The following is a 27,945-nucleotide window of genomic DNA, read 5'->3' as shown; positions in this document are numbered from 1 at the left end:
ATTGATGGGTGGCAGTGACAGGGGGTGATTGATGGGTGGCAGTGACAGGGGGTGATTGATGGGTGATTGACAGGTGATCCGTGGGTTATTACAGGGAAGGACAGATGTAAATAATGCCCTGGCGAATTGATAAGGGGGGGTCTGAGGGCAATCTGAGCGTGTAGGCGGGTGATTGGGTGCCCGCAAGGGGCAGATTAGGGTCTGATCTGATGGGTAACAGTGACAGGTGGTGATAGGGGGTGATTGATGGGTGATTGATGGGTAATTAGTGGGTGTTTAGAGGAGAGAATAGATGTAAACGCTGCGCTTGGGTGGTGATCTGATGTCGGATCTGCGGGCGATCTATTGGTGTGGGTGGGTGATCAGATTGCCCGCAAGGGGCAGGTTAGGGGCTGATTGATGGGTGGCAGTGACAGGGGATGATTGATGGGTGGCAGTGACAGGGGGTGATTGATGGGTGATTGACAGGTGATCAGTGGGTTATTACAGGGAAGGACAGATGTAAATAATGCCCTGGCGAATTGATAAGGGGGGGGTCTGAGGGCAATCTGAGCGTGTAAGCGGGTGATTGGGTGCCCGCAAGGGGCAGATTAGGGTCTGATCTGATGGGTAACAGTGACAGGTGGTGATAGGGGGTGATTGATGGGTGATTGTTGGGTAATTAGTGGGTGTTTAGAGGAGAGAATAGATGTAAACGCTGCGCTTGGGTGGTGATCTGATGTCGGATCTGCGGGCGATCTATTGGTGTGGGTGGGTGATCAGATTGCCCGCAAGGGGCAGGTTAGGGGCTGATTGATGGGTGGCAGTGACAGGGGGTGATTGACGGGTGATTGACGGGTGATTGACAGGTGATTGACAGGTGATTGACAGGTGATCAGGGGGGATAGATGCATACAGTACATGGGGTGGAGGGGTCTGGGGGGGGGTCTGTGGAGAATCTGAGGGGTGGGGGGGTGATCAGGAGGGAGCAGGGGGCAGGGGGGGGGATAAAAAAAAATAGCGTTGACAGATAGTGACAGGGAGTGATTGATGGGTGATTAGGGGGGTGATTAGGTGCAAACAGGGGTCTGGGGGGTGGGCAGGGGGGGGTCTGATGGGTGCTGTGGGCGATCTGGGGCAGGGGGGGGGGAATCAGTGTGCTTGGTGCAGACTAGGGTGGCTGCAGCCTGCCCTGGTGGTCCCTCGGACACTGGGACCACCAGGGCAGGAGGCAGCCTGTATAATACACTTTGTAAACATTACAAAGTGTATTATACACTTTGTATGCGGCGATCGTCGGGTTAACATCCCGCCGGCACTTCCGTATGGCCGGCGGGATGTTGCGGCGGGTGAGCGGCGCCAGGCGGAGGCGGAGGATCGCGTCACTGATGACGCGATCGCTCCGCCCATGCCCCTACAAGGACCGCCGCCAATTGTCAATACGGCGGTCCTTGCGGGGTCCACTTCCCGGCCGCCAATTGTATATACGGCGGTCGGGAAGTGGTTAAAGGGAATGTGACTTGAGAGGAATATTTAGACTGCCATCTTTATTCCCTTATAAACAATGCCGGTTCCCTGGCTGTCATGCTGGGCTTTAGGCTTTAGTGTTTTTGAGTCACACACCTGCAACAAGCATGCAGCCAGTGGAGTCAGAGCAGAGTCACAGTATCTCATCTGCAAGCTCATTCTGGACCAGGGACTTAAAGAGGCACCGTAGTGACACAGTGTAGAATTCAGCATCATAAACACTTTCTATAGCTTTTTATTGCTGTATATATTGGCATATAGTCCTGCCCTCCCAATGATGCTTAGCTTAGGCTACTTACCTATGTGGAATATTTTGTACTGGCTTCGGAATTCTCAGTAAACAAACATTCCGCAGAGATCACCTGACAGGACTAAAGATGTTGCCTCCTGGGATTTGTGATGCTCTGATACCCCCAATCACGAATTTGAGTAAATCCAGCCACTGCAGAGTCGAAATTTGGATACCCCGTGATCTTGATCCGTATTTGTATCGGAGCTCCGAATTCGACTCGGATTTTAGCAGTGATTACCATACATGTAGAATCCGTGATCATGGCCGTGATCACGAGCTGGATTCGGACCGCGATCACGACGAGTGCATTCGCAAACTGAATTCGTGACCGAGAGGCAATCACAAATTTGGAATCCGACCTTGTGATCAGGAAAAACAGCTCGTCGTGATCACGGGTTACCTGTGGTCAGGAGGCCGTGGAGAGCAACACTGCCTGGGATACATTTCAGGATATCAATCAGGGTGAGGAAAGATTTTACAATGCGCAAGCACTGTTTTGATCACAGTCATTTGAATCTGTGCTCATCAGACAAGATCTAATGTATGTCAATGGCATCCTAATTTACCTGTGTTTTTATGCATTTTGCAAATTTACTGTGTTTTAAAATCCAACAGCAGTTTTTCTTTTAAAATGTGTAATGTGTTATCTGAGTTTCAGTGCAAGTCAGTAGCAATGCAGAATGAAATGCATAAAAACCAAATACATTTTCATGTAAATCAACTTCACTGGTATTATTAAAAAAAAACCTGCAAGCTTGAAAATTGCATACAAATTGCAAAAAGCATGCATGAATGTTTGTAGGAAAAATATCCCAAAAAATTGCAAGTGCAAGCAGAACATGGAATGCAGTTTTCATCATGGACTGAGGGGGAGCATCAGTTCAGAAGTCAGGCAACTGGCATTGTTTATAAGGGGTGGTTCAAGAGCTTTTTCTAAGCGCTCGTGATTTGAAAAGCTCTTGCTAATGTAATGCTGTGTGTGTGTTCTCGCTTAAGGGATCTGATTTCATAAAAATCACCCATTGTATTGCATTAGCAAGAGCTTTTCAAATAACTAGCACTCAAAAAGCTCTTGCAGTGTGAACCAAGTGAATGAAGATGGCAGCCTCCAAATTCCTATCACTTGAGGTTCCCTTTATGAAAGACTGTAGACAAAACAATGTTTATCCCCTTCAGTACTAGCAGTCCCCTTAACCCTCCTGGCGGTTTGCAAAAAAATCGCCAGGGGGCAGCAAATCTTTTTTTTTTAATTATTTTTTTTTTTTTTCATGTAGCGAGACAAAGTCTCGCTACATGATAACCGCTGCTCAGCGGCATCCCCCCAGCCGATCGGAGATCCGGAGATCCCGTTCAAAGAACGGGATCTCCCGGAGGGCTTCCCCCGTCGCCATGGCGACGGGGCGGGATGACGTCACCGACGTCATCGACGTCGTGACGTCAAAGGGGATTCCGATCCACCCCATAGAGCTGCCTGGCACTGATTGGCCAGGCAGCGCACGGGGTCTGGGGGGGGGGGCTGCGGCGCGACGGATAGCGGCGGATCGGCGGGTAGCGGCGGCGATCGGGCACTGCACGCAGCTAGCAAAGTGCTAGCTGCGTGCAGCAAAAAAAAAATTATGCAAATCGGCCCAGCGGGGCCTGAGCGGTGCCTTCCGGCGGCTTACCCCGAGCTCAGCTCGGGCTTACTGCCAGGAAGGTTAAAGACCAGAGACCGCTGGCACCAGAAACCGGTGCATAATGATGAATCACTGGAATACCTGCCACTACTGCCATCCAAACCACACACCCGTCACCTCAGGCCACCCACTCTGCTGTCTCTATGATGACAAAGCTCTGTGAGCCAGTCAGGAGCCGCTTTCATTGGCTCCTGAACATGTGATCAATGTAAGCTAGGGGTGGGGAACCTATGGCTCGGGAGCCAGATGTGGCTCTTTTGTAGGGATGCTCATTCGGATTCCGCAGAAATGCAATTTCCGAAATTCCAATCGGAAATTGCATTTCCGCATCGGAATGCGGAAATCGGTAATGCAAGTGCGTTAGGCGGATTTCCGCCGGAAATCATGGAAATTCCGCCCGACTTTAACATTGATTTTCTGAAAAACTGTAAGCTCTTTTTGAAAACGTTTTTTTGCATCTTATTCACAAGATTCAGTTTAATAACCCCTGAAAATTGGTGTTTCTAGGACTTACCAGGGCTTTGCTATTAACCGCTAAAGTCGGCGGATTTTTCCTGTAATGTAAAATGCAGAAAATCTGCTTCTGCCTATTTTCTGCATTTACATTACAGGAAAAATCTGCCGAGGTTAATGGCAAAGCCCCCGTACGTCCTAGAAACACCAAAATTTCAGGGTTTATTAAACAGAATCTTCTGAACAAGATGCAAAAATAAGTTTTCAAAAAGACCTTATAGTTTTTGAGAAAATCGATGTTAAAGTCGGGCGGAATTTCCGCATTTCCGGCGGAAAATACCACATTGGAATGCGGAAATTGGTAGCGGAAAGCGGAATCGGTATTTGGCAATGGCGGAATGCGGAATTACCGCGGAATCGGAAATTGGCATTTCCGACCATCCCTACTCTTTTGATGGCTACACCTGGCTCACAGACAAATCAGTGGGGGTTGATTGACTAAGCTACACTGCTCAAGCAGCGCAGCTTAGTGTGGCAGCACAAGTAAAAGTTTCAAAGTAGGAACGCTACTGCTGTAGCATGTACTGCTAACTTACTCACACTTCCCCCAAAACGAACAGCTGCCCCAATTGTCCCACTATTCACCCTGTCAGGTCCAGTGACTTTGTAGGACGAGATCCCCACACTTTGATTGGCCCAATAGACTGTCACTTGACAAGCAGCCTATCGGACCAAAATGCGAGGTCAGCTAGCTAATTGTACAAGCTGTAAGTCGGTATTTCTCCTGAAATTGCTGATGTTGCTGAAACCCCAGAGAAGCTGAAGACGTGTCTGACACTTCCCCTGCTGGCGGATCAACTGTATACACATCACCATGGCAACAGGGACATGAGCCCTCTGCTGCGCAGGTGCACTATCCCAGTATGAAACATACTGTATGGCTCTCATGGAAAAACATTTTAAAATATGTGGCGTTTATGGCTCTCTCAGCCAAAAAGGTTCCTGACCCTGTAAGCCAATAAGAGTTGCTTACATTGAGGACAGGGTCGGGAGCCAATGAAATCGGCTCCTCACAGAGCTTTGCTATCATAGAGATGAAAGGGCGAGTGAACTGCAGCGGGCAGAGAGCAACGCGATCGGCAGGAACAAAGAGAGCAGCGAAAACACGTGGCGGCAGTGAGGTGAAATCTACGTCCAGGCAGGAATAACAGCATCAAAACAGGGCGTAGATTTCAATCGCCACCGTCCGGAAGCTGTTAATGTCATGTAACTAGAAAACAATGTAATTGAGATGCATATTATTCTGACTTGCATGCAAATTCATTGCAAATTTAATGTAGCTTGGAATTGTTAAAATGTGCAGGGAGTGCATTTTAACTGGTCTGACCCCAAGCTGCATCAAATTGGCACGCAAGTCGGAAGTAATTGCAGCTCATTGACAATTTCAAAGTGTGTTTAATTGACTGTAAACTTCATTGCCATCATTTTAATTGATATATTTCTTATTTTCAAATGTTAAAATGAAGGAAAACAGAATTCTTTTTGATATGCCTGATGAGGAGGATGGGGTGGGGTGTAGGTAAGCAATGCTGCTCCCTTATGCCTTGGCCCCCCTATGGAATATTGCATTACAAGTGTCCCTTATGGAGAAGTTCATTAAAAACAAAAGTGTGCTGGGTGCACAGTGCATTCTATATTCTCTGTAAAATTATGCACTGTAAAAAATAATCCAAGACTCCACCTGGATTTAGTGCCAATGGCTTTACTATATTATTATATACACCACAGTGATAACAGAAAAGGCAAGGCCTGGCCGAGGCAGAGGAGAGAGAGGCTCCAGCCTCAGGGCGCAGTGTAGGAGGGGGTGCACAACTCACTCAGCTATCATTCCCCTATTGTGTTTGAAGCAGAGAGAAATAAGAAAAGGGGATACATAGCAGTGACTGCAAGCCAGATAACTAGAGATTAAGGTTTTGGGGGCCCTAGGGAGTCTCTTACTCTAATAATCAGTGTTTGACGGCTGGGGTGGGAGATATGGATGGGCGCACTTTAACCTCCTTAGCGGTATGGACGAGCTCAGCTTGTCCATTATCGCTGGAGGGTGCCGCTCAGGCCCTGCTGGGCCGATTTTGTTGAAATAAAAAGGTGCACACGCAGCCGGCACTTTGCCAGCCGCGTGTGCTACCTGATCGCCGCGTGCAGCGGCGAAAGAGGGTCCCCCCAACCGCCCAAGCCCAGCGCAGCCAGAACAAACAGTTCCGGCCAGCGCTAAGGGCTGGATCGGAGGCGGCTCCGCTCGTCGCCATGGCGACAAGGAAAGCGAAACAAGGAAGGCTGCTCATTGCGGCCTTCCTTGTTACTTCTGATCGCCGGAGGCGATCAGAAGTACGCATCGGGAGCGCCCTCTAGTAGGCTTTCATGCAGCCAACTTTCATGCAGCCAAAAACCCTCCCGCAGCCGCCCTGCCGATCTTAATAGAATGCCAGGGAGGTTAATGTCTCAGCCTTGGGTGCTGGAGGACCTTGGTCTGAGAAAAGGATTTACTGTAGTGGGACCCTAGGCAAGATTGCAGTTTTTGCCCACTGCTGATGATCACCTGGCTTTCTTTAGAAGATTTGGTGGGGGACATCATCCACTAGGACCCTGGACTTTTTCAGAGTGAAAAGATGCAACATGTTGGTCTGTAGAAACCTGTACCTATTACATGCATTTTATAGTCAGCTCTGTACCAAGTATGAAGAAGATACATTGCACCTGATTTATGAACGTCACGAAAACAGCAATATACTGCAGGGAAGGAAAAAAAATCTAGATTGCACTATTAATGGGAACCCGTGGTGAGTAGCATATGGAGACTGCCATATTTATTTACTTTTAAACAATGCACATTGCCTGGCTGCCCTGCTGATCTTCTGCCTCTAATACTTTTAGACATAGACCCTGAACAAGCATGCAGATCAGTCAGATTTGTCAGAGTTTCACTACCTACTACAAGTGAGGTAGGAAAAAAAGTAATTTATAGTCCAGATTACTCTTTTTACAATTTTTCGTGATAGTTGTTCTTTGGGCTAAATGTCACAGGTAATGATAGGTTAACTAGTCTAACTTGCAGGCTGAACATTGAATGCTGAACCTGCAGAGCTAGATCTAAGTCTGTCAGGACACAGATGTCAATGCATGACTACCACTTTGCAAATTAATCTATGATAAGCAGAATAAAAACGATGGTGGGTGATGGGAGATTGGAGGAATATTTTTTTTAACATGCCTATAACTGGACTCTAATTCAGCTAGGTCTTCCTCCAAACACAAAACCATGTTTCCATTTGGCCTGGGTAAACGTCTGAAATCTGTAAAGTCTCCGTGAATAAAATGTAAAAGTCATGTATAACCACATTTCTGTATCATGCCATTATTACCTGTGTAGAGTTTCCACCGCCAACATTTGGATCTCTCGATTTTTGGATCTAAACATCTGGTGAAGGCACGTACTGATGTTCTCATCTATGAAAGAATTCTGGTTGGGTTGGTTGCCTTCGGCAATATATCTCACAGCTTCACTCCAGGACGATATGAGGGATTTTGAGTGACAGAGTGGGAACACTTTCACTAGTTGGGCAAGAAGCCCGTTTGGTTTGCCAATGGTTTCCTTGCTTAGTGAAGAAGTAGAAGCTATGAGACCCATGACTTGCAGTGCCGACTGTAAAATTTCTTCTGAGGTCTCCTGGTCTGAAGCAGACAACACCTTCCTTAGAGCTGGAATGAGAGCTTCTGAAAATTCTTCTGCATACTCTTTCTCAATGGCCAGTTGTCCTATACATCTCAAGACACCAGACACTACCTGCCTTGACCCATTGTTGATAAGGGACACCAGAACTTGGATTCCACCCTTCTTTAAAAACTCCCTCCTTCCGATTTCATGACTCAAAACATTTGTCAGCAAATTCAGTCCTGCAACTTTGACAGTGTCACCTAAATTCCTCTGAAATAAATCAGTCAACTCGGTAACCAAGCCATCATCTACAAACTTCTTTAGATGGCCATCTGACCAGTTCTCCAACTGGCTGGTTAACTTTGAAATCATGGAAGTTGAACCAATTAGGTCTTCCTCTGTTTCAGAGTCCAAAAGTGCAATAAGTTTCTTATATACATTTAAGTTTTGGTGGTGAAGATCAATGAAATATTGGAGAAGGTGGTAATGTCCATGAAGTACACACATGTCTACGACACCTTGTTGCTGCCTGTTCACATAGGTGACATCAGCACCAAGCTTGATCAATAAGCTCACCATTTGTAGGGTTCCACTAGAGACAGCCAATAGCAGTGGCGTGTTCTGAAATGGATCATCTGTCACAACATCTATGCTTTCAGTGCCTGAAGACTCAATGAGACGTTCCACCAGTGAGATGTGGCTTTTGTAGGCTGCCTGGTGGATTTCGGACCATCCACTGTCATTCAAAGTCTCCATCTTCTTTCACTATCTGGAATAAAGTTACCTCCCATTAGAAATACCAGTCAAAGTAAAGCATAGATACATCTGCCAAAACAACAAAGCATGCTAGCCTCACCTTGGACAGTTTAGCAGTACTATATGGCTATCCCCTTTCCCAGTAGGGCTGGTCAATGAGATGTTAATAACTATGGCTTGAGATCTTTCATCCTTTACATAGAATAACAAAACAGCACAGATCAGTGATCTGTGCTGGTCTTTGGAGCAGCACACAAAAGCATCTGGGACCATGTCTTGCTGTATGAACAGGGCTTACAGCAGGGATGTTCAGCTCCAGTCCTCGAGGGCCGAGGTCCTCACACATTGTTGTGCACAGCTCAATTTAATTGATGAGACAGAATCAGGAAAGCTGTGGTTTCATGATTGTTTTGGTTGGCAGTTTATCTAAAAATCATGGGGCCCCATAGGAAAATTTCCATGGGGCCTTTAGATCTAGGCACTCTTGAGCAATGTCACCTGCCCCTTCCCTATGGATATGAGTTGTGGGGCAATTTACATTCCTGTGCAAAGTACACTGTGTGTAGTGGACTAATGCTGGGAATACACAATGAGTTTGTTTGGCAGATTTACTTTCCGGTAGATTTTCTGATTGATTTCCATTCACTTCTATTAGAAAATGGATCATAAAAACAATCAAAATCAGATCGGACCTGTCGGAAATTATCTATCGAGCCATCTATCTACCGAAAAAAACTGAAAGTGAATTCCCAACATTAGAGACAAGGTCAGAGGGTGGAGAGACAAAAGAAAGTTAATAGTATAGTAAATTCATTAAGTACAACCTGGCCCTCCTTTGCTCCAGGGCCCCATAGCAGTTGTTATGGCTGCTATGGCTATTGCTATGCCAATGGCTCAGATCTGTGCGTAGCAGAACACTCTAATCTAAGGAGAGGGGAGAATACCAAAACAATGTAAACAATAGTTTTGGAGGATCAAAATATGTTGTGTTTGACATAAAAGCGGTATTTATATAGAAAGGACAGTGACACGTATGCACGGGACATGTAGCAAGTGTTTAAAGGAAACCTGGAGTGAGAGGTATATGGAGGCTGACATACAGTATGTATTTCCTTTTAAAAAATATACATTGCCTGGCTGTCCAGGTGCCTCTAATACTCTTAGCCATAGAACCTGAACAAGCCACATGCTTGCTTCAGGTGTGTAATTCAGACTCCACTGATGCATGAAAGATCAGCAGGATGCCAGGCAAATGGTATTGTTTAACCCCCTCACCTCCAAGGGTTTGTCCCCTTAAAAAAACAGAGCAATGTTCACCTGTCTGGGCTCCTTCCATGCATTCCCCTATAACTTTATTACTACACAACAAAAGCATCTATATTTAGTTTTTTTTCACTACCAGTGAGGCTTTCTTTAGGGGGTACTTTTTAGAGTTATTTTTTTTTCTAACTGCATTTTAACAGGAAAAAGAAGAAAAAATTTGGGGAAAAAAATCATTATTTCTCAGTTTTCGGCCATTATACTTTAAAAATAATACATGCTACCGTCGTAATTTAAACCCACACGTTTTATTTGCCCATTTGTCCCAGTTATTGCAACATTACATTTTTTCCCTAGTACAATGTAAGACGCCAATATTTATTTGGAAATAAATGTGTAATTTATAAAGTAACAGTTATATACATATTAACCACCCTGGCGTTCTATTAAGATCGCCAGGGCGGCTGCGGGAGGGTTTTTTTTAAATAAAAAAAAAACTTTCATGCAGCCAACTGAAAGTTGGCTGCATTAAAGCCCACTAGATGGCGCTCCGGAGGCGTTCTTCCGATCGCCTCCGGCAGCCAGAAGTAACACGGAAGGCCGCAATGAGCAGCCTTCCGTGTTTGGCTTCTCCTGTCGCCATGGCGACGAGCGGAGTGACGTCATGGACGTCAGCCGACGTCCTGACGTCAGACGCCTCCGATCCAGCCCTTAGCGCTGGCCGGAACTATTTGTTTCGGCTGCGCATGGCTCAGGCGGCTGGGGGGACCCTCTTTCGCCGCTGCTCGCGGCGGATCGCCGCAGAGCGGCGGCGATCGGGCAGCACACGCGGCTGGCAAAGTGCCGGCTGCGTGTGCTGCTCTTTATTTCAGCAAAATCGGCCCAGCAGGGCCTGAGCGGCAGCCATCGGCGGTGATGGACGAGCTGAGCTCGTCCATACCGCTAAGATGGTTAAAAAGTTCAGTCTCTAACGTAACTATTTATGTATTTTTTTTAATTGTATTTTTTTTTATTTGGGGGGGGGGGGGACTATTGGGGAGTGTGGGAAATAAGGGGTTAATTTTAGATGTAAAAATGTCTATTAATGAAAAAGAAAAGTGTGTAGATGTAATTTTACTATTTGGCCACAAGATGTCCTCGCGCATAACTTCCCTATGTGTAGTATTACTATAGAGGAAGTAATGCATGGATGTGTAAGTATCGTTTTTTGTGAATGGCACCACCGTCTAATAGACGGCTGCGGCCATTCACGTGGGGACTTAGATCATGGAATGGGAACTAGTGGGGTGGAGAAGGAAGGGACGGAGTAGCTATGCCCCTGCAAGAAGTTATGGGATTTTGTAGGGACGTAGTTACTTGTCCCGGGGGTGGGGAAGTGGTTAAAAGGAAATCAAGCTGGCAACCTCCATATCCTTCTCACTTCAGGTTCCCTTTTTGACTACAGCTCTATAAGCCGAAAGAGAGTTAAGCTTTAACTTAGAAGCTGTACCAAAGAGATCAGTGGTTTAACTACAAATCAAAACTGTGATGGGGCCCCTTAATGTTCATAACCCTTGCCTCCCCCTTGATGCCCTTCATGGCTTTGGGGCCCATCTCACAAGGGCCATAAAACAAGTGTGGCCATCATGATCTTCACACCCATAACAAGTATAGCCACAAAAACACCTGATCTGTATTGGAGGAAGGGAAGGTTATTAGTTGAGGCCCGAGGGGTGTAACAATAGACCCTGCAAGGGATGCAGCTGCAGGTGGGCCCAGAAGCCACAGGGGGCCCCGTCCTGAGAGACTGACAACTAAGGGCAAGGAAAGAAAAATCTTTCTTCTCTCTGCATAATTGTTCTAATGACTGCATCTGCTCAGCCACTGATAAGGAATCATACAAAGTTTTGAAGACAAAGATGTGTGCACTAGCCCCAATTGAATAACATTGGTTCTGGGAGGGTGGGGGCTTGGGGAGGGGGATTGGTGTTTGGCATAAGGGGGCCCTATCCAAAGTTTTGCAGGGGGGGCCAGTGATTTCTAGTTACCCCCCTGTGGGGCCTCCCACAGCTCTGGGCCCCACTGCGATCACAAGTGCTGATTCCATCTAATTACGCCCCTGAAAGGGATCCATTGGCACTTAAACTTTTCCAGCAGTTGTCAGTGACAGTGAGTAGCTTATCATCATTGTGCATTGTGCATCACAGGTTGAAGGCTGGATGGGGGGAGATTGGTAGAAGGTTTCACGTGCATTCACATCTCTGACTCATGACTTTTAAGAGATCTCTTTGCCATCGCCGTCCTTGCAAAGTAGAAGTGCTGTAGAGCGGCGGGGATGCTGCCACTCACGTGTTGCTAGGACACATCTCACACGGCACATGTCTGCGGAGAGACGAGGCTTTTATCCGCAGAGCGAGGCAGCCATCCTTGACCCCACTGTCACAGGAAAATAGCTATTCAAGCCTATTCTTTTGTCAATGTTGTCTTTGCATAAAGAACAGATTGGAAAAAAGAAAAATCATTGCAAAGATGGTCAGGCGGTGAAAAGAATGTAAACAAATGACTCAGATATTCCAATAGCATGTTTTAAAGACAGAAGTTTCAGATCAGGATGATATAATTTATTGGCTAACTTAGATAATTCCAGAGGAAGGATTCACAGCCAAAAGTGTGCTTCTCTTCTTCTAAGTTAGCCAATAAATGGTATCATCCTGATTCAAAACTTTTACTGATGGCTAACACGGTGCAATACTCCACTGCTACTTATGTTTTATAGAGAGATTTATTGGTGAAAGCACTAAGCAAGGTAAAATTAATTATACCATATGCACACCTCCCAACTTTTTGAGATGAGGAAGAGGGACAATTTTAAGGGGGTTTTGTAGTGATATTTAAAAACAAAAAGTGTCACTAACCTGGGGCTTCTATCGGCCCCCTGCAGATATCCTGTCCCGCGCCATCACTTAAGAATCCTCCCTTCCCCGCCGCGGGTCACCTTCTAATTATTCGTCTAACTAGATGAATGTCAATGCGGCTGCGTGGTCGTGGCCGTGCATGTCCTTGCTACCGCTCGGGTCTCTACGCCTGCGCAGTAAGCTTCTGGAGATGCAGCCGCAGTGACATTAGTCTAGTTAGATGAATAATTGGAAGGTGACCCGCAGCAGGTAAGTGACACTTTTTGTTTTAAATACCGCTACAGAACCCCTTTAACGTGGACCCAAATTCAAAATACAAGATTTCAGAAATAAAATATATTTTCTAAATTATAATAATAAATAGCAGCCTTTTTTTTCAGCTGCATGATGACAAATATAAAATATTTTACATTTATTGGAGGAATCCCTCCCTTCCTTTCATATTGCCGGGACAGAATCCGGCAGACTGGTGGAGTGGATAAAAAACAAAAACAAAACACAGGCTGCTACTAATGATGTCACAGGAGAGGTGATCTCAGGTTATGTGAGATTTCACATAGATGACGCCCCTGTGTGGGAGGGTAGCTGATGACAAACACACCCATGAGCACACCCTACTAAGCTCAGAAGTAATGGCTGCCACCTGTATAACCCTAGTTATTATGAAAAGAGCAGGGTGAAAAGCATGCACTGAAATGCTCATAGGCTTGAAGGAGTGTTTATTTATCTTTGTATGCGTCAGAGTGGTGCAACTAAATATTTTGAATTAAAAAAATGTTTGGTTTGGGTCCACTTTAAGACACGGCAATGCCACGCCTCTAATGACCCGCCCCTCCACACCCCTACACAAAACTTTACATAGATCTGTTCATTGGTCCTGAAAGAGGGACAAATGAGGGAGAAAGTGGGACAGAGGGATTTGGCTTCCAAAGAGGGACAGTCCCTCTGAAGAAGGCACAGTTGGGAGCTATGCCATATTTACCATTCACTTGCATTGATCACCCATTCAGCAATGTAGCCAGGTGATTAGGGTGAGGGTCCAGTGGTTATTCAGCGGCCTGGCTGATGCTTCTTTTACGCCCATTCTCCAACTCATCTTACCAAGAAAAAGAGCCAAGTAGCAATCATGGAAAACCAGATTGCTTTCTTGTCTAGATACAAGGGGGGATTGGAGGCACCCAAAAGGAATAAAATGAATTAAAGGGAACCTGAGGTGAGTGATATGAAGGCTGCCATATTTATTTCCTTTAAAACAATGCAAGTTGACTGGCTGTCCCCGATTCCGTGTCTCTAATAATTTTAGTCATGGACCCTGAACAAGCATGCAGATCAGGTGGTCTTACTCAAGTCTAACTGGATTAACCAGAGGCTTGTGTCAGTGTTGTGACTTACTGACACAAGACCAACAGGACTTTCAGGCAACTGGTATTGTTTAAAGGGAAATAAATATGCAAGCCTTCATAGACCTCTCACCTCGGGTTCACTTTTAAAATGCTAAAGAGAAAAAGTATTGTAAGGCTTACCGTTTTCTGCAAGATCATCAATCAAATAGGTCTCAAAAGTTTATTACACATAAAAATGGACTGCACGTGAAAAAAAAACAACTACGTTGCATTTCGTATATCATGCTCTTCCTAAAGTCAGTGACAGCAATGCTGTGCCAAAAAAGTGGCTGGGATGAAGGAAGGTGCAAGCACCTCAGTGGGAGGGACCGTCGCGGGACTTCCCATTCTCCCCACTCAATAAATTGCTGACTTAGCCGGACTAAGACTAGGTCTACACTGGTCTGTTGCAGATTGGATCCGTTTTATTTGATCCAGTTAGATCCGCCCCCTTTACCTCATCATTGTGCTAAACTTTGAACCCATCACAGTCAGCAGACACATGGCAGCCAATCAGGCTGCACTCACCCACGGACCCCTGCCCCCCGCCCCCCCCCCCCCCCCCCCATAAAACGTAGCAGTGCCAGCCATGTTCTCAGTCCGGTGCTGCTGCTGTAGTGAGTGGAAGGGAGAGACATTGCTAAAGAGACAGGGACAGTTAGCTAAGCGCTTCTGTTTATTGCTGATTGCTGAAAGCACCCCAAATCAAAAGCCCTTTTGATGGCTCATATTGTAGTGTTCTATTTGGGGTTTTTTTTTTCGTGTGTGAGACACTGGTCGCACTGTATACAGGCCGGCCACAGTCATTGCTGGGCTGTGTAGGTTTACTATACGCTTCTATCTATATTGCAAGCAAGCCAGCACACTGTCTATCATAAGCTGTGCTTAGCTTCCAACTGTATCTGTTATTGATATCTGTCTGTGTGGGTTACACTTACACTGCATACAGGCCACAGTCAGTTGCTGGCCCTTGTAGTTCTACTATACTCTTCTAACTATTGCAAGCAAGCCAGCACACTGTCTATCATAAGCTGTGCTTAGTTGGGAACTGTATCTGTTATTGATGTCTGTGTGGGTTACACAATGCATACAGTTCAGAGTCAGTTGCTGGGCTGTGTAGTTCTACTATACGCTTCTAACTATTGCAAGCAAGCCAGAACACTGTCTATCATAAGCTGTGCTTAGCTTTCTACTGTATCTGTTATTGATATCTGTCTGTGTGGGTTACACACTGCATACATGCCACAGTCATTGCTGGGCTGTGTAGTTCTACTATACGCTCCTATCTATATTGCAAGCAAGCCAGTACACTGTCTATTATAAGCTGTGCTTAGCTTCAAACTGTATCTGTTATTGATATCTGTCTGTGTGGGTTACACACTGCATACAGGCCAGGCCACAGTCACTGCTGGGCCTTGCAGTTCTACTATCCTCTTCTATCTATTACAAGCCAGCACACTGTGTATCATAAGCAGTGCTTAGCTTGCAACAGTATTTGTGATTGAAAGTACAACAGGATATTTGTTTGGCACTAGGGCCAGTGCTCCTAAAATATGTGATAACTCCAAACCATAACAGCAGAAAATGTTTTGAATGCAGGATTAGCATATTTATCACTTAATACACTCAGACCAGTTGCTTTAAGACGTTGAAAAGGAACTGTAACAAAATATTCAACTTCATTCCAATCAGTAGCTGATACCCCTTTTCCCATGAGAAATCTTTATATTTTCTCCATAGATCATCAGGGGAGTCTGTATGGCTGATATTGTGGCAAAACCTCTCCCACAGCGTGATGTCCTCATGACCATGGTCCTGACAGTTTGCTGTCTGTGAAGCTCATTGCATTGTGGGAAATAACATTTTTTTTCCAACTGCCAAGCAAGCAATATCTCCCTCTATGCATAGAATTCTCAGTAACGGACATTTGGTACAGATCACCTGGCAGAACTAAAGATGCCACCACCAGTGATAAATTTCAGATTGTGATTCAAAGAGAGGAAGGATTTTACAATGGACACTGACTAAATAATATATAAATTAATATTGTAAAAAAATAATCAATTTTATTCATTGTGGGGTTTGTTTTTACTACAGTTCCTCTTTAAAGTAACTTTTGGAAATTCACAGGTGGCAGCAAAATGATATGTAAACATAATTCCTAGCCATGTCAAATGACAGAAACAACTGATCTATGGTGTATGACATTTGTTAATGTTAGTGTATTTTTTCCTTAGGGACCACTAACAGGAAGAAAAAGTGCAGAGACAAGCAGGAGAGAGCGAAGAACCTGCAGGAGAGAAACAGCGCTGCATAGGCTGCCGGTATTGCAGGTATTAGTATAGAATGTGTGATTCTCACCTGTGGAGCCCGCTATCTCAGGGAAGAGGACCCGTGTGTGGTCACGTAGCTGTCCTCCTGTGCCTGCAGCCAGGGATACCATGCTAGGCTGATCAGCAGCTATGTGGTCTGTGCAGAGGGAAGGAGGTTTGTATGACTAGGAGTGGCTGCTGTGCCCCATCCAGACAGCTTTAATAAATGACACAGCAGGCACTTAGCAACTTTACAGGTGGCGGTCCCGCCCACAGCAGCTACAGAAATGCTAGTCCACTTACTAGTTATTTTATTGGGCACATTTGTGTAGATGCCAGAGCTGTACAGGTGATTTACAGCATGTCTAAAAGCCACAATCCCTGACCTCGCTTTATTAATGCTTTTATTGAATGTTTATTTCACTTTTTCATTGCATGTACATTTTGTTATTTCAAGAATGCTTTTTTTTTTTTTTGCAATAAATCAATCAAATATCTCATACAGCAGCATACTGGTGACCACCACCTCCTCCGCCAACACTCATGGCCCTTTAAACTTAAAGGTCGCATTCACAGTGCCACGTTGCGGAGCTGCGTTATTATAAAGTCTTATAACGCAGCTTGCCGCACTGCAATGATAATCCTATGGGTGAGTCACAGCGCGTTACCTCTAAACGCAGACACATTGCGACTTAAAACACAATGTCCCACTGTGAATATGCCCAAAGGAGGAATAAACCCTGCTTTTCAAATAATAAAAACATTTAATTCTACATCAATTAAAATGTATATAAATCATTGCCCATCCCAATAAATAATTATTACAGCCTGGAGAATGTACCTGATTGAACCTGCAGTCCCTTATTTCCAAAGCCGAGAAAGATGGAGTTGTTTTTTTCAGCGATTGCGATTTTGGGAGGCTTTGTTCACATCTAAAATCGCAAACGCCAGTGTTTTGTGATTTTGTAAGTGATTTTTTTCCCCTCCCGGCGCTTACCTTTACGCTACGATTTTTTGTAAAGCGCTATTCAAAGCGCTTTTGCAAAGCAATATGTTTTTTTACTTCCTGACGCAAGCAATATAAAGAAAAGAAAAGTATTTACTATGGTTTCATGCACAGGAATTGGTGTTACAGGTACATTACACTGAGGCCCGTTTACACTTCCGTCGGAATTCCATGTTGGGTTAGCTTGTTTTACCGCAGGGTAATGCAACGGCAATGTAAGGCAATGGAGCCCAGCACACTTATAATTTCGCATTGCACCGGATGTGCCCGATCCGCTGCCGAGCTGCTGCAAAGTCAACAGCATGTTACCATCTGACTTCCGCGATGACACAGAAATATGTTGGTGGCGGCAGTGCGGCGTGCATGCACAGAACGGTAATATGACGGGGAACACCGAGAATCCCAGTTATGTATTTCCTGTCCAGCAGGGAGTATGTTATTGGGCAGGGGGCGGAGAGGGGCGTACGGGAGCGGTGCTATTCATATAACCCTGTCGGCGCAGTCTGCCTCAGGGTCATATGATTGACGCTTTGTGCGCTGTGGTGTGATGCGGGCAGATCACAAGGGGTGCAACCTTTAAAGGACAACTGACGTGAGATGAGTATGAAGGCTGCCATATTTATTTCCTTTTAAGCAATACCAGTTGCCTGGCAGCCCTGCGGATCTATTTGGCTACAGCAGTGTCTGAGTAACACCAGAAACAAGCATGCAGCTAATCTTGTCAGATCTGACAATAATGTTAGAAACACCTGATCTTCTGCATGCCTGTTCAGGGTCTATGGTTAAAAGTATGGTAGACAGAATATCAGCAGGACAGCTAGGCAACTGGTAATCCTTAAAAGGAAATCAATATGGCAGCCTGCATAGACCTCTCACTTCAGTTGTCCTTACCTTTAACCGCTTCACCTAGAAGGGTGTTCACCTGTCAGCGCTCCTTCAATTCATTCGCCTATAACTTCATTACTACTTATCACAACAAAACAATCTTGTTTTTTCACCACCAATTAGGCTTTCTTTGGGGGGTATTTTTTTGCTAAGAATTATTTTATTCTAAAAGTGTTTTAACAGGAAAAATAAGAAATGTTTTGGGGAAAAAATGCATTATCTCTCAGTTTTTAGCCATTATAGTTTTAAAAGAATACATGCTACTGTAATTAAAACCCATTATGTGCCTATTTGTCCCCTGGGTCTGAACTTTTTTAATATGCATGTCAAGTATATTACTATATTTTTTTTAATTATAAGCTAGTAAATAGTGATGGACGCAAATTGAAAAAAAAATGCACCTTTATTTCCAAATAAAATATTGACGCCATGTTATAGGGACATAATTTAAATGGTGTAATAACCGGGACAAATGGGCAAATAAAATATGTGGATTTTAATTATGGTAGCATGTATTATTTTAAAGCTGTGATAGCTGAAAACTGAGAAATAATAATTTTTTTCCATTTTTTTCTTAATATTTCCGTTAAAATCAGATGATCAAACAAATCATATGCTTCTCCATGAATTCACCTAGACATGACCATCAATATTCATCATCTCATAAGTCTATTTTCACTTCAGGTTCACCTTATAACCATCGATAAAGTTCACCTTTTACCAGTAAAGGCCTTTAGTGCATCAGGCCCAGAATTCCTCCTGTTTTGAGGCACTCCTGTTTACTTCTGTACCTAGCCTTATAGAACAATACCAGTTGCCTGGCAGCAGTGGCGGCGCCAGGGGGGTGCTTTGGGGGTTGAAGCACCCCCTAAAATTCTTCAAGCATCCCCCAGCGTGAACTGAATTTCGATGTCTAATAGACGCAGTGTCAGTTCACCGCAGCAGCAGCAGCCAGCAGCTCCGGCAGCGGCAGAGCAGGGCTACGGTAAAATGGCGTCCAAAGCCCTGCTCTGGAGAGTCTGCAGTGCAGGGCTTCGGGCGCCATTTTCCCATAGCCCTGCTCTCAGCGCGGGAGTATCAGTTGCTGGCTGCAGAGGATCGTGGGAGCTAAACGGAGGCCGGGGCAGGAGCTCTGCTTCAGGTGAGTAAATGTTTTTTTTTTAATTTAGATTAGCAGCCAAGTGTATCGTGTATGTTCTGGCCAGGTCTGCTACATGATTAAAGTGTTTTCTGGCCAGGTCTGCCACATGATTACATGTATTTTCTGGTCAAATCTGCCAACATGATTGCACGTATTTTCTGGTCAAATCTGCCAACATGATTGCACGTATTTTCTGGTCAAATCTGCCGACATGATTGCACATATTTTCTGGTCAAATCTGCTACATGATTGCATGTATTTTCTGGGCAAATCTGCCGACATGATTTTCTAGTCAAATCTGCTGACATGATTGCATGTATTTTCTGGGCAAATCTGCCGACATGATTGAACGTATTTTCTAGTTAAATCTGCTGACATGATTGAACGTATTTTCTAGTTAAATCTGCTGACATGATTGAACATATATTCTGGTCAAATCTGCTACATGATTGCATGTATTTTCTGGTCAAATCTTCCACATGATTTTACGTATTTTCTAGGCAAATCTGCTACATGATTGCATGTATTCTCTGGGCAAATCTGCCACATGATTCCATGCATTTTCTGGTCAAATCTGCTACATGATTGCATGTATTTTCTGGTCAAATCTTCTACATGATTGCATGTATTTTCTGGGCAAATCTGCTACATGATTGCACATTTTTTCTAGTAAAATCTGCTGACATGATTGAACGTATTTTCTGGTCAAATCTGCTACATGATTTCACGTATTTTCTGGTCAAATCTGCTACATGATTGCATGTATTTTTTGGTCAAATCTGCTACATGATTGCATGTATTTTCTGGGCAAATCTGCCACATGATTTCACGTATTTTCTGGTCAAATCTGCTACATGATTGCATGTATTTTTTGGTCAAATCTGCTACATGATTGCATGTATTTTCTGTTCAAATCTGCTACATGATTGCATGTATTTTATGGGCAAATCTGCTACATGATTGCACGTATTTTCTGGTCAAATCTGCTGACATGATTGAACTATTTTCTGGTCAAATCTGCTGACACGATTGAACGTATTTTCTGGTCAAATCTGCTGACATGATTGCATGTATTTTCTGGTCAAATCTGCTACATGATTGCATGTATTTTCTGGTCAAATCTGCTACATGAGTGAATGCATTTTCTGGGCAAATCTGCTGACATGATTGAATGTATTTTCTGGTCAAATCTACCACATGATTGCACGTATTTTCTTGTCAAATCTGCCACATGATTGCATGTATTTTCTGGCCAAATCTTCCACATGATTGCATGTATTTTCTGGTCAAATCTGCCACAAATATTTGCATATATTTTCTGGGCAAATCTGTCACATTACGTGTATTTCCTCGAGAAAACCTGCACAATTATGTGAATTTTCTGGGGAAAGGGTCACCAAAACTTGAGCCCACTGTCTTTGCGTTGCACTTTTAAAAGGAACCTGAGGTGAGAATAATATTGAGGCTGCCATACTTATCTCCTTTTAAGCAATACTAGTTGCCGTGCTGGTCCTCTGCCTCTAATTCTTTCAACCATACACCCTAAACAAGCATGCAGCAGGTCAGGGGTTTCTGACAATATTGTCAGAACTGGCAAGATAAGCTTCATGCTTATTTCTGGTGTAATTCAGTTCACTACTGCAACCAAATAGATCAGCAGGGCTGCCAGGCAACTAGTATTGTTTAAAAGGAAATAAATATGGCAGCCTCCATATCACTCTCACCCCGGGTTCACTTTAAATTACAGTTAGCTCCACCCTCATCCGACCATGGCCACGCCCAATTTTTTGCCATGTTATAGCCACACCCATTTTTGCCACAGTGCGTAAAGTGGGTCATCAGCTACCCCGGAAATTGGTCCAGCACCTGCATAGCACCCCCCAAAAAAAATCCTGGAGCCGCCACTGCTGGCAGCCCTGCTGATCTCTTTGGCTGCAGTAATGTCTGAATCACACCAGAAACAGTCATGCAGCTAATCTAGTCAGATCTGACAATGTCATAAACATCTGCTGCATGCATGCTCAGAGTCTATGGCTAAAAGTATTAGAGGCAGAGGATCAACAGGGCTGCCAGGCAGTCGGTATTGTTTGAAAGGAAATAAATATGGCAGCCCCCATACCGGTCCGTATCCCTCTCGCTTCAGTTTAATAGTCATGCTGAGCAGAACAGCTTCATTTCATTTTCAGATCGCAGGCGGACGCCCACAATGCTTCCATGTTCTGCTGTAAAGTTTGTGACTGTAATTAAGCTAATTACACCTGAGAATAAATCCCTATTCTCTCGGTTCTCTTCTCAGGTGTGAATATGTGTGTGCTTTGGCTGCAGTACAGAGGAGCTCGCCCGGCTTCCTCTTTTGTAAGACATATTCTGCCAATTGCTCAAGATTAAAGGCTTTTTGTGTAGTGAGGATAGTTCTGTGTAACTCTGTACACCAGGGGAGATCTCTGGATTTGGAATAACCACTACACAGGAGGATTATGGGTATTATACTGGCTCAGGTACACACAGTGACATTTTTTTGTGTACAGTTTGTAGAGGTTTTCTTTTCATCATGAGATTTTTCTGTGCAGAACACATTTAAAGAGGCACCGCAATGATATGTAGAAAATTGTGCTAAATTATTCAGTATTCCCAATATATTGCTGCAGGCCCCGACTCCTGACGTTTTTAATGGGCGACACAATCGCCCAAATTCAACGTCCATACATTTTTTGTACAGTGGCTGGATTGTGTAATGGTTAAGGGCTCTGCCTGTGACATAAGAGACCAGGGTTTGAATCTCAGTGCTTCCTGTTCAGTAAGCCAGCAACTATTTAGTAGGAGTTCTTGGGCGAGACTCCCTAACACTGCTACTGCCTTCTGATTGCACTCTCGCTGCCTTGCAAGCACTTTGAGTCTGAGAGGAGAAAAGCAATATAGGAATTATTATTATCTTTGTTTTTTGGGGGTTTTTTTGTACCGATGGTGGGAACAGTTAAGGTTAGCCTGGGGGAGGAAGAGTTAAGGTTAGTTGTGGGAAGGGGGGGAAGGTTGTGGCAGCAGGTGTGGTTAAAGTTGAAGGAGAAAGGGTTAAGGTTAGCTGTGAGAAGGTTGCCATAGTGGGGACGATTAAGCTTTATCATGGGGGAGGAAGGGTTAAAGTTAGCAATTGGGGGGAGGGGACTGGTTGCCGTGTAGGGGACAATTAAGCTTAGTCATGGGGGAGGAAGAGTTAAGGTTAACCATGGTGAAAAGGTTGCGATGGTGGGGGCGGTTAAGATTAGGGTAGGGGGGTGGCAAAGGTCAGGCTTCGGTAGTGGGAGAATAGGCTTAGGTTTACCAATAGTAAAATATCAGTGTTCAATACCAATATTTTACAATTACCGTACTTTTCAGACTATAAGATGCTCCTGACTATAAGACACACCTAGGATTAGAAGACAAAACCAGGGGAGAAAAAATATACTAAACCTGGTGCATCCATGTTGAAGTGGCATCTTGTGGATTATGCCCCCTTGTAGCTCTTGTGTCTCCCTGAGTCCTCCTCTGTCCCCCGTGTCCTCCTGTGTCTCCCATGTGTCCTCCTCTATGCCCCTTTGTGTCCCCCTTGTGTCCTCATCTACACCCCTTTGAGTCCCCCTGTGTCCTCCTCTGCATGGGCACAGTATAGGGAGTCCCCGACATTGCGGCGGGTTGGAGGTTTGTATTGGGAGGCGTTCACAAGTCAGGAACTCCCTGCATTTTGATTAAAAGATGCAGTGACTTTTTTCCCCGCTTTTGGGGGAGAAAAATTAAGTTTTATAGTCCAAAAAATACAGTATTTTGTTTTACAAATAGTAGTAGGAGGTTTTTCAGTTGAATATCTCCTGAACACCCACATTTCTGGGTGCATCTGGCTGCATTTATGTACATCTGTAGGGACTTGTAGTAGAATCTGGAAATCCTCTTTATAAGGGGATCCCAGATTGCTGATACCTCCCAAGTAAGTATTTCATTTGTCTTTTGTCTGTATAGTTCTGCCTTCTCTATGCACCCAGGACGGCCCTACCATGAAGCAGACAATCACGTGATTCATGGCAGCAGACTGAAGGGGGCAGCATCAGCTCAGCTCTACACTGAGCTGATCTTTTTCAGTCTTATTCAGGCTCCCCCTCTGCTCTGTTGCTTCTACCTGACTCACAGAGCACCTCCATCTTCTTCTGTATAATTCCTTCAAGAATATTTCGATTCACAGGGGCAAATATGCCTGTTTTAGAAATCCTGAAAAAATCACGTCCAGCGAAGATAAAAATTAACAACGAACTGGTAACATTTGGGGGATACATTTTATTTAATGTATCCTGGAGTTGCCCTGTAAAGGACATCTGACGTGAGAGGAATACGGAGGCTGACATATTTATTTCCATTTAAAGAATGCATATGGCTGTCCCTGCAGATCCTCTGCATCTAATACTACTACTTAACCACAGAACCTGAGCAAGTAGGCAGATCAGATGTTTCTGACTGAAGTCTGACTGGATTTACTGCATGCTTGTTTCATATGGCAGCTTTAGACACTACTGATGCATGAAAGATCAGCAGGACTGCCAGGTAACTGGTATTGTTTAAAGAGATTCTGTACTCTAAAAAAAAAACCCTGGGAGGAATACTTAAAGGAATACTATCGATTCATATATTTTTTTAAATTGACACAGGAATTGTTTGGAAAGTGCTGCTAAGTACTGGTGTATACATTTTAGTAGCAAACTCTTTGTTTACTGTTATCAAAATACTTTCACACTTTACTGACACCAAAACTGACGGCTGACTGAGCCATGAGGAGAGGGGAAATTCCCCTCACACTTGATCAGTTAACCCTATGTGTAACTGTGTGTGACAGAGAGAGAGCTCCCAACAGCTGCAGCTCCTGTGTCCTGTGTTTCTGACTGACGTGTCTGAAGAGAGCAGAGGAAATGTAACTAATTGTCACAGCTTTTCATACTGTTTTTGCGTTCAGAGTTTGATATGTTTGATATTTGCTTTCTGTAGTCTGATATGCAACACTGGCTGTGCATTGAAGCAGACACCCCTTCTGCAATTGATTTGTCCCAATATAGCTAAATCCTACCCTCAACAAATTACAGCTTTTGCCTCTGATATTTAACATGAAAAGTAGGAAAATGTTTACACAGCTACTTAGACATTATTTGTACATTGTCATTTTAGAACACTTGGGTATTGATAGTATTCCTTTAACTCGGGATAGGAAAGCCTCAGGGTCTCAATTAGGCTTCCCCGTCCTCTGCAGCTTCAGAGAATGCAGCGCTGGCTCCCCGAAACCTCCCCCGACAAGTTTGACAAGGCTTGATATGTTTACCTCCCCGCAATCCAGCGCAAGCGCATTAGCGGCTCTTCGTTTGGGTAAGGCGGAAATAGCCGAACACAATCGTATCCGCTCTACTGCGCAGGCACAAAGGAATCGCGTCTGCACAGTAGAGTGGATCCGATCGGGTTCAGCTATTTCCACCTTAACCCGAAAGGAGAGCTGCTAATGCGTCTGTGCTGGATCGCGGTAGGTAAATATTTACCTTGTCGCGGTTCGGGGGCTGCAGCACTGGATTGCCGGGACACCGGAGGACGCGGGAAGCCTCGTTAGGATCCAGAGGCTTCCCCCTCCCCAGGTAAGTAGCCCCCAGAGGTTTTTTTTTTTTTCATTACAGGTTTTCTTTAAAAGGAAATAAATATGGTAGCTTCTGTATCCCTCTCAGTTCAGGGGTCCTTAAAAAGCCTGCCATGTAGTCCTTGCGCACACCAGTAGATGGCATACAAATGTCACACAATCCTAGGTAGCTATATAAGCAGTACATCTTTTGATTTTTAATAAAAGAAAGTAGTTTGAATGACAGGCTGCCCTGCCTGGCATTATAATGCAGATTTATTCAAAGAGTAACAAGTGACAGCAGCAGAGGTTTCTTGTCAGCATCAGCATAGAAAGCCCTCCGCCTCTGCCATGTTCATACAAAGAGGGGATCCCCGCATCCAGGCAACCCTTCCCTTATAAGGAAATGTGGGGGTGGTGACGTCACACATAGCAGAAGCACAAGGCAGCCCTTTGTTGTGATAAAGCGGGTACAGCCAGCCATTGGTTCGTCTGCAGGTGGAGTAACCCTTTCACTGCTGCAACACACCAGAGAGGCGACTGTCATCAGAAGAGGCTAATTTTAATTAATATATTATTATTTTGTATTTTTACATCTCTTGCACATTAGAAGCTTGACATCAGACTCTTGCACATTAGGACCCTTCCATTAGTCTCCTGCACATTAGGACCCTTCCATTAGTCTCCTGCACATAAGGACCCTTCCATTAAACTCCTGCACATTAGTAGCCTGACATTAGTCTCCTGCACATTAGTAGCCTGACATTAGTCTCCTGCACATTAGAAGCTTGACATAAGTCTCTTGCACATTAGGACCCTTCCATTAGTCTCCTGCACATTAGTAGCCTGACATTAGTCTCCTGCACATTAGAAGCTTGACATAAGTCTCTTGCACATTAGGACCCTTCCATTAGTCTCCTGCGCATTAGGAGCCTGGCATTAGTCTCCTGCACATTAGTAGCCTGACATTAGTCTCCTGCACATTAGGAGCCTGACATTAGTATCCTGCACATTAAGAGCCTGTCATTAGTCTCCTGCACATTAGGAGCCTGACATTAGTCTCCTGCACATTAGGAGCCTGACATTAGTCTCCTGCACATTAGGAGCCTGACATTTGTCTCCTGCACATTAGAAGCTTGACATTAGTCTCCTGCACATTAGAAGCTTGACATTAGTCTCCTGCACATTAGGACCCTTCCATTAGTCTCCTGCACATTAGTAGCCTGACATTAGTCTCCTGCACATTAGTAGCCTGACATTAGTCTCCTGCACATTAGGAGCGTGACATTAGTCTCCTGCACTTTAGGAGCCCGACATTAGTCTCCTGCACATTAGGAGCGTGACATTAGTCTCCTGCACATTAGGAGCCCGACATTAGTCTCCTGCACATTAGGAGCCTGACATTAGTCTCCTGCACATTTGTAGCCTTACATCAGTCTCCTGCACATTAGGAGCCTGACATCAGTCTCCTGCACATTAGGATCCTGACATTAGCCTCCTGCACAATAGGAGCCTGACATTAGTCTCCGAGTCCTGCACATTAGGAGTCTGACATTAGTCTCCTGCACATTAGGACCCTTCCATTAGTCTCCTACACATTAGGAGCCTGACATTAGTCTCCTCCACATTAGGGGCCTGACATTAGTCTCCTGCACATTAGGACCCTTCCATTAGTCTCCTACACATTAGGAGCCTGACATTAGTCTCCTCCACATTAGGGGCCTGACATTAGTCTCCTGCATATTAGGAGCCTGACGTTAGTCTCCTGAACATTAGTAGCCTGACATTAGTCTCCTGCACATTAGGAGCCTGACATTAGTGTTCTGCACATTAGTAGCCTGACATTAGTCTCCTGCACATTAGGAGGCTGACATTAGTGTCCTGCACATTAGTAGCCTGACATTAGCCTCCTGCACATTAGGAGCCTGACATTAGTCTCCTGCACATTAGGAGCCTGTCATCAGTCTCCTGCACATTAGGAGCCTGACATGAGTCTCCTGCACAATAAGAGCCTGACATTAGTCTCCTGCACAATAGGAGCTTGACATAAGTCTCCTGCACATTAGGAGCCTGACATTAGTCTCCTGCACATTAGGAGCCTGACATTAGTCTCCTGCACATTAGGAGCCTGACATTAGTCTCCTGCACATTAGAAGCCTTACATCAGTCTCCTGCACATTAGAGGCGTGACATTAGTATCCTGCATATTAGGAGCCTGAAGGTAGTTTTCAGCACATTAGTAGCCTGACATTAGTCTCCCTGCACATTAGGAACCTGACATTACTCTCCTGCACATTAGGAGCCTGACATTAGTCTCCTGCACATTAGGAGCCTGACATTAGTCTCCTGCACATTAGGAGCTTGACATTAGTCTCCTGCACATTAGGACCCTTCCATTAGTCTCCTGCACATTAGGAGCCTGGCATTAGTCTCCTGCACATTAGGACCCTTCCATTAGTCTCCTGCACATTAGGAGCCTGGCATTAGTCTCCTGCACATTAGGAGCCTGACATTAGTCTCCTGCATATTAGGAGCCTGAAGGTAGTTTTCAGCACATTAGTAGCCTGACATTAGTCCCCTGCACATTAGGAACCTGACATTACTCTTCTGCACATTAGGAGCCTGACATTAGTCTCCTGCATATTAGGAGCCTGAAGGTAGTTTTCAGCACATTAGTAGCCTGACATTAGTCCCCTGCACATTAGGAACCTGACATTACTCTTCTGCACATTAGGAGCCTGACATTAGTCTCTTTCACATTAAGAGGCTGACAATAGTCTCTTTCATATTAGGAGCGTGGCATTAGTCTCCTGCACATTAGGAGCCTGCATGGGTGGTGCTACACTAGGGCACTGCCCCCCTGGCAATCACTGTGCTCACTGCGTGCTACCCCCCCCCCCCCCCCCCGCCCCACATACTATTAAATGTTTCCAGGCTCCAACAGCATACACTGAACAGGATAGAGTCTACTGTACAATAAACTATCCATATCAGCCTGAGTCTATATAGACGTAAAGTAAACCAAGGGTCTTATCTATTTGCCATAAATACCT

At 44.8% G+C, this 27,945-nt stretch overlaps 2 protein-coding genes across 3 annotated transcripts in view; one reads left to right on the top strand and one right to left on the bottom strand.

Annotated features, from left to right (window-relative positions):
- LOC137537929 (ankyrin and armadillo repeat-containing protein-like) overlaps positions 1–16,442 on the bottom strand; it is a 97,254-nt gene extending 80,812 nt beyond the window's left edge. For both annotated transcript variants that reach the window (XM_068259856.1, XM_068259857.1), the window contains exons 1-2: positions 16,293–16,442; positions 7,347–8,408 (exon numbers count right to left, since the gene is read on the bottom strand). In XM_068259856.1, coding sequence (XP_068115957.1) covers positions 7,347–8,395 — 1,049 coding nt within the window. In that variant the 5' untranslated portion in view covers positions 8,396–8,408; positions 16,293–16,442. The remainder of the gene's footprint in view (positions 1–7,346; positions 8,409–16,292) is intronic.
- RRAD (RRAD, Ras related glycolysis inhibitor and calcium channel regulator) overlaps positions 1–27,945 on the top strand; it is a 117,038-nt gene that overhangs the window by 44,452 nt on the left and 44,641 nt on the right. The window contains exon 2 of the mRNA XM_068259860.1: positions 16,169–16,264. The gene's annotated coding sequence lies outside the window, so the exon portion shown is untranslated. The remainder of the gene's footprint in view (positions 1–16,168; positions 16,265–27,945) is intronic.

The sequence above is a fragment of the Hyperolius riggenbachi genome, chromosome 11, assembly GCF_040937935.1.
Source record: "Hyperolius riggenbachi isolate aHypRig1 chromosome 11, aHypRig1.pri, whole genome shotgun sequence".
Taxonomy (NCBI): Eukaryota; Metazoa; Chordata; class Amphibia; order Anura; family Hyperoliidae; genus Hyperolius; species Hyperolius riggenbachi.
The sequence above is the reverse complement of the archived record's forward strand: the minus strand, read 5'-3'. Positions and strand labels throughout refer to the sequence as shown.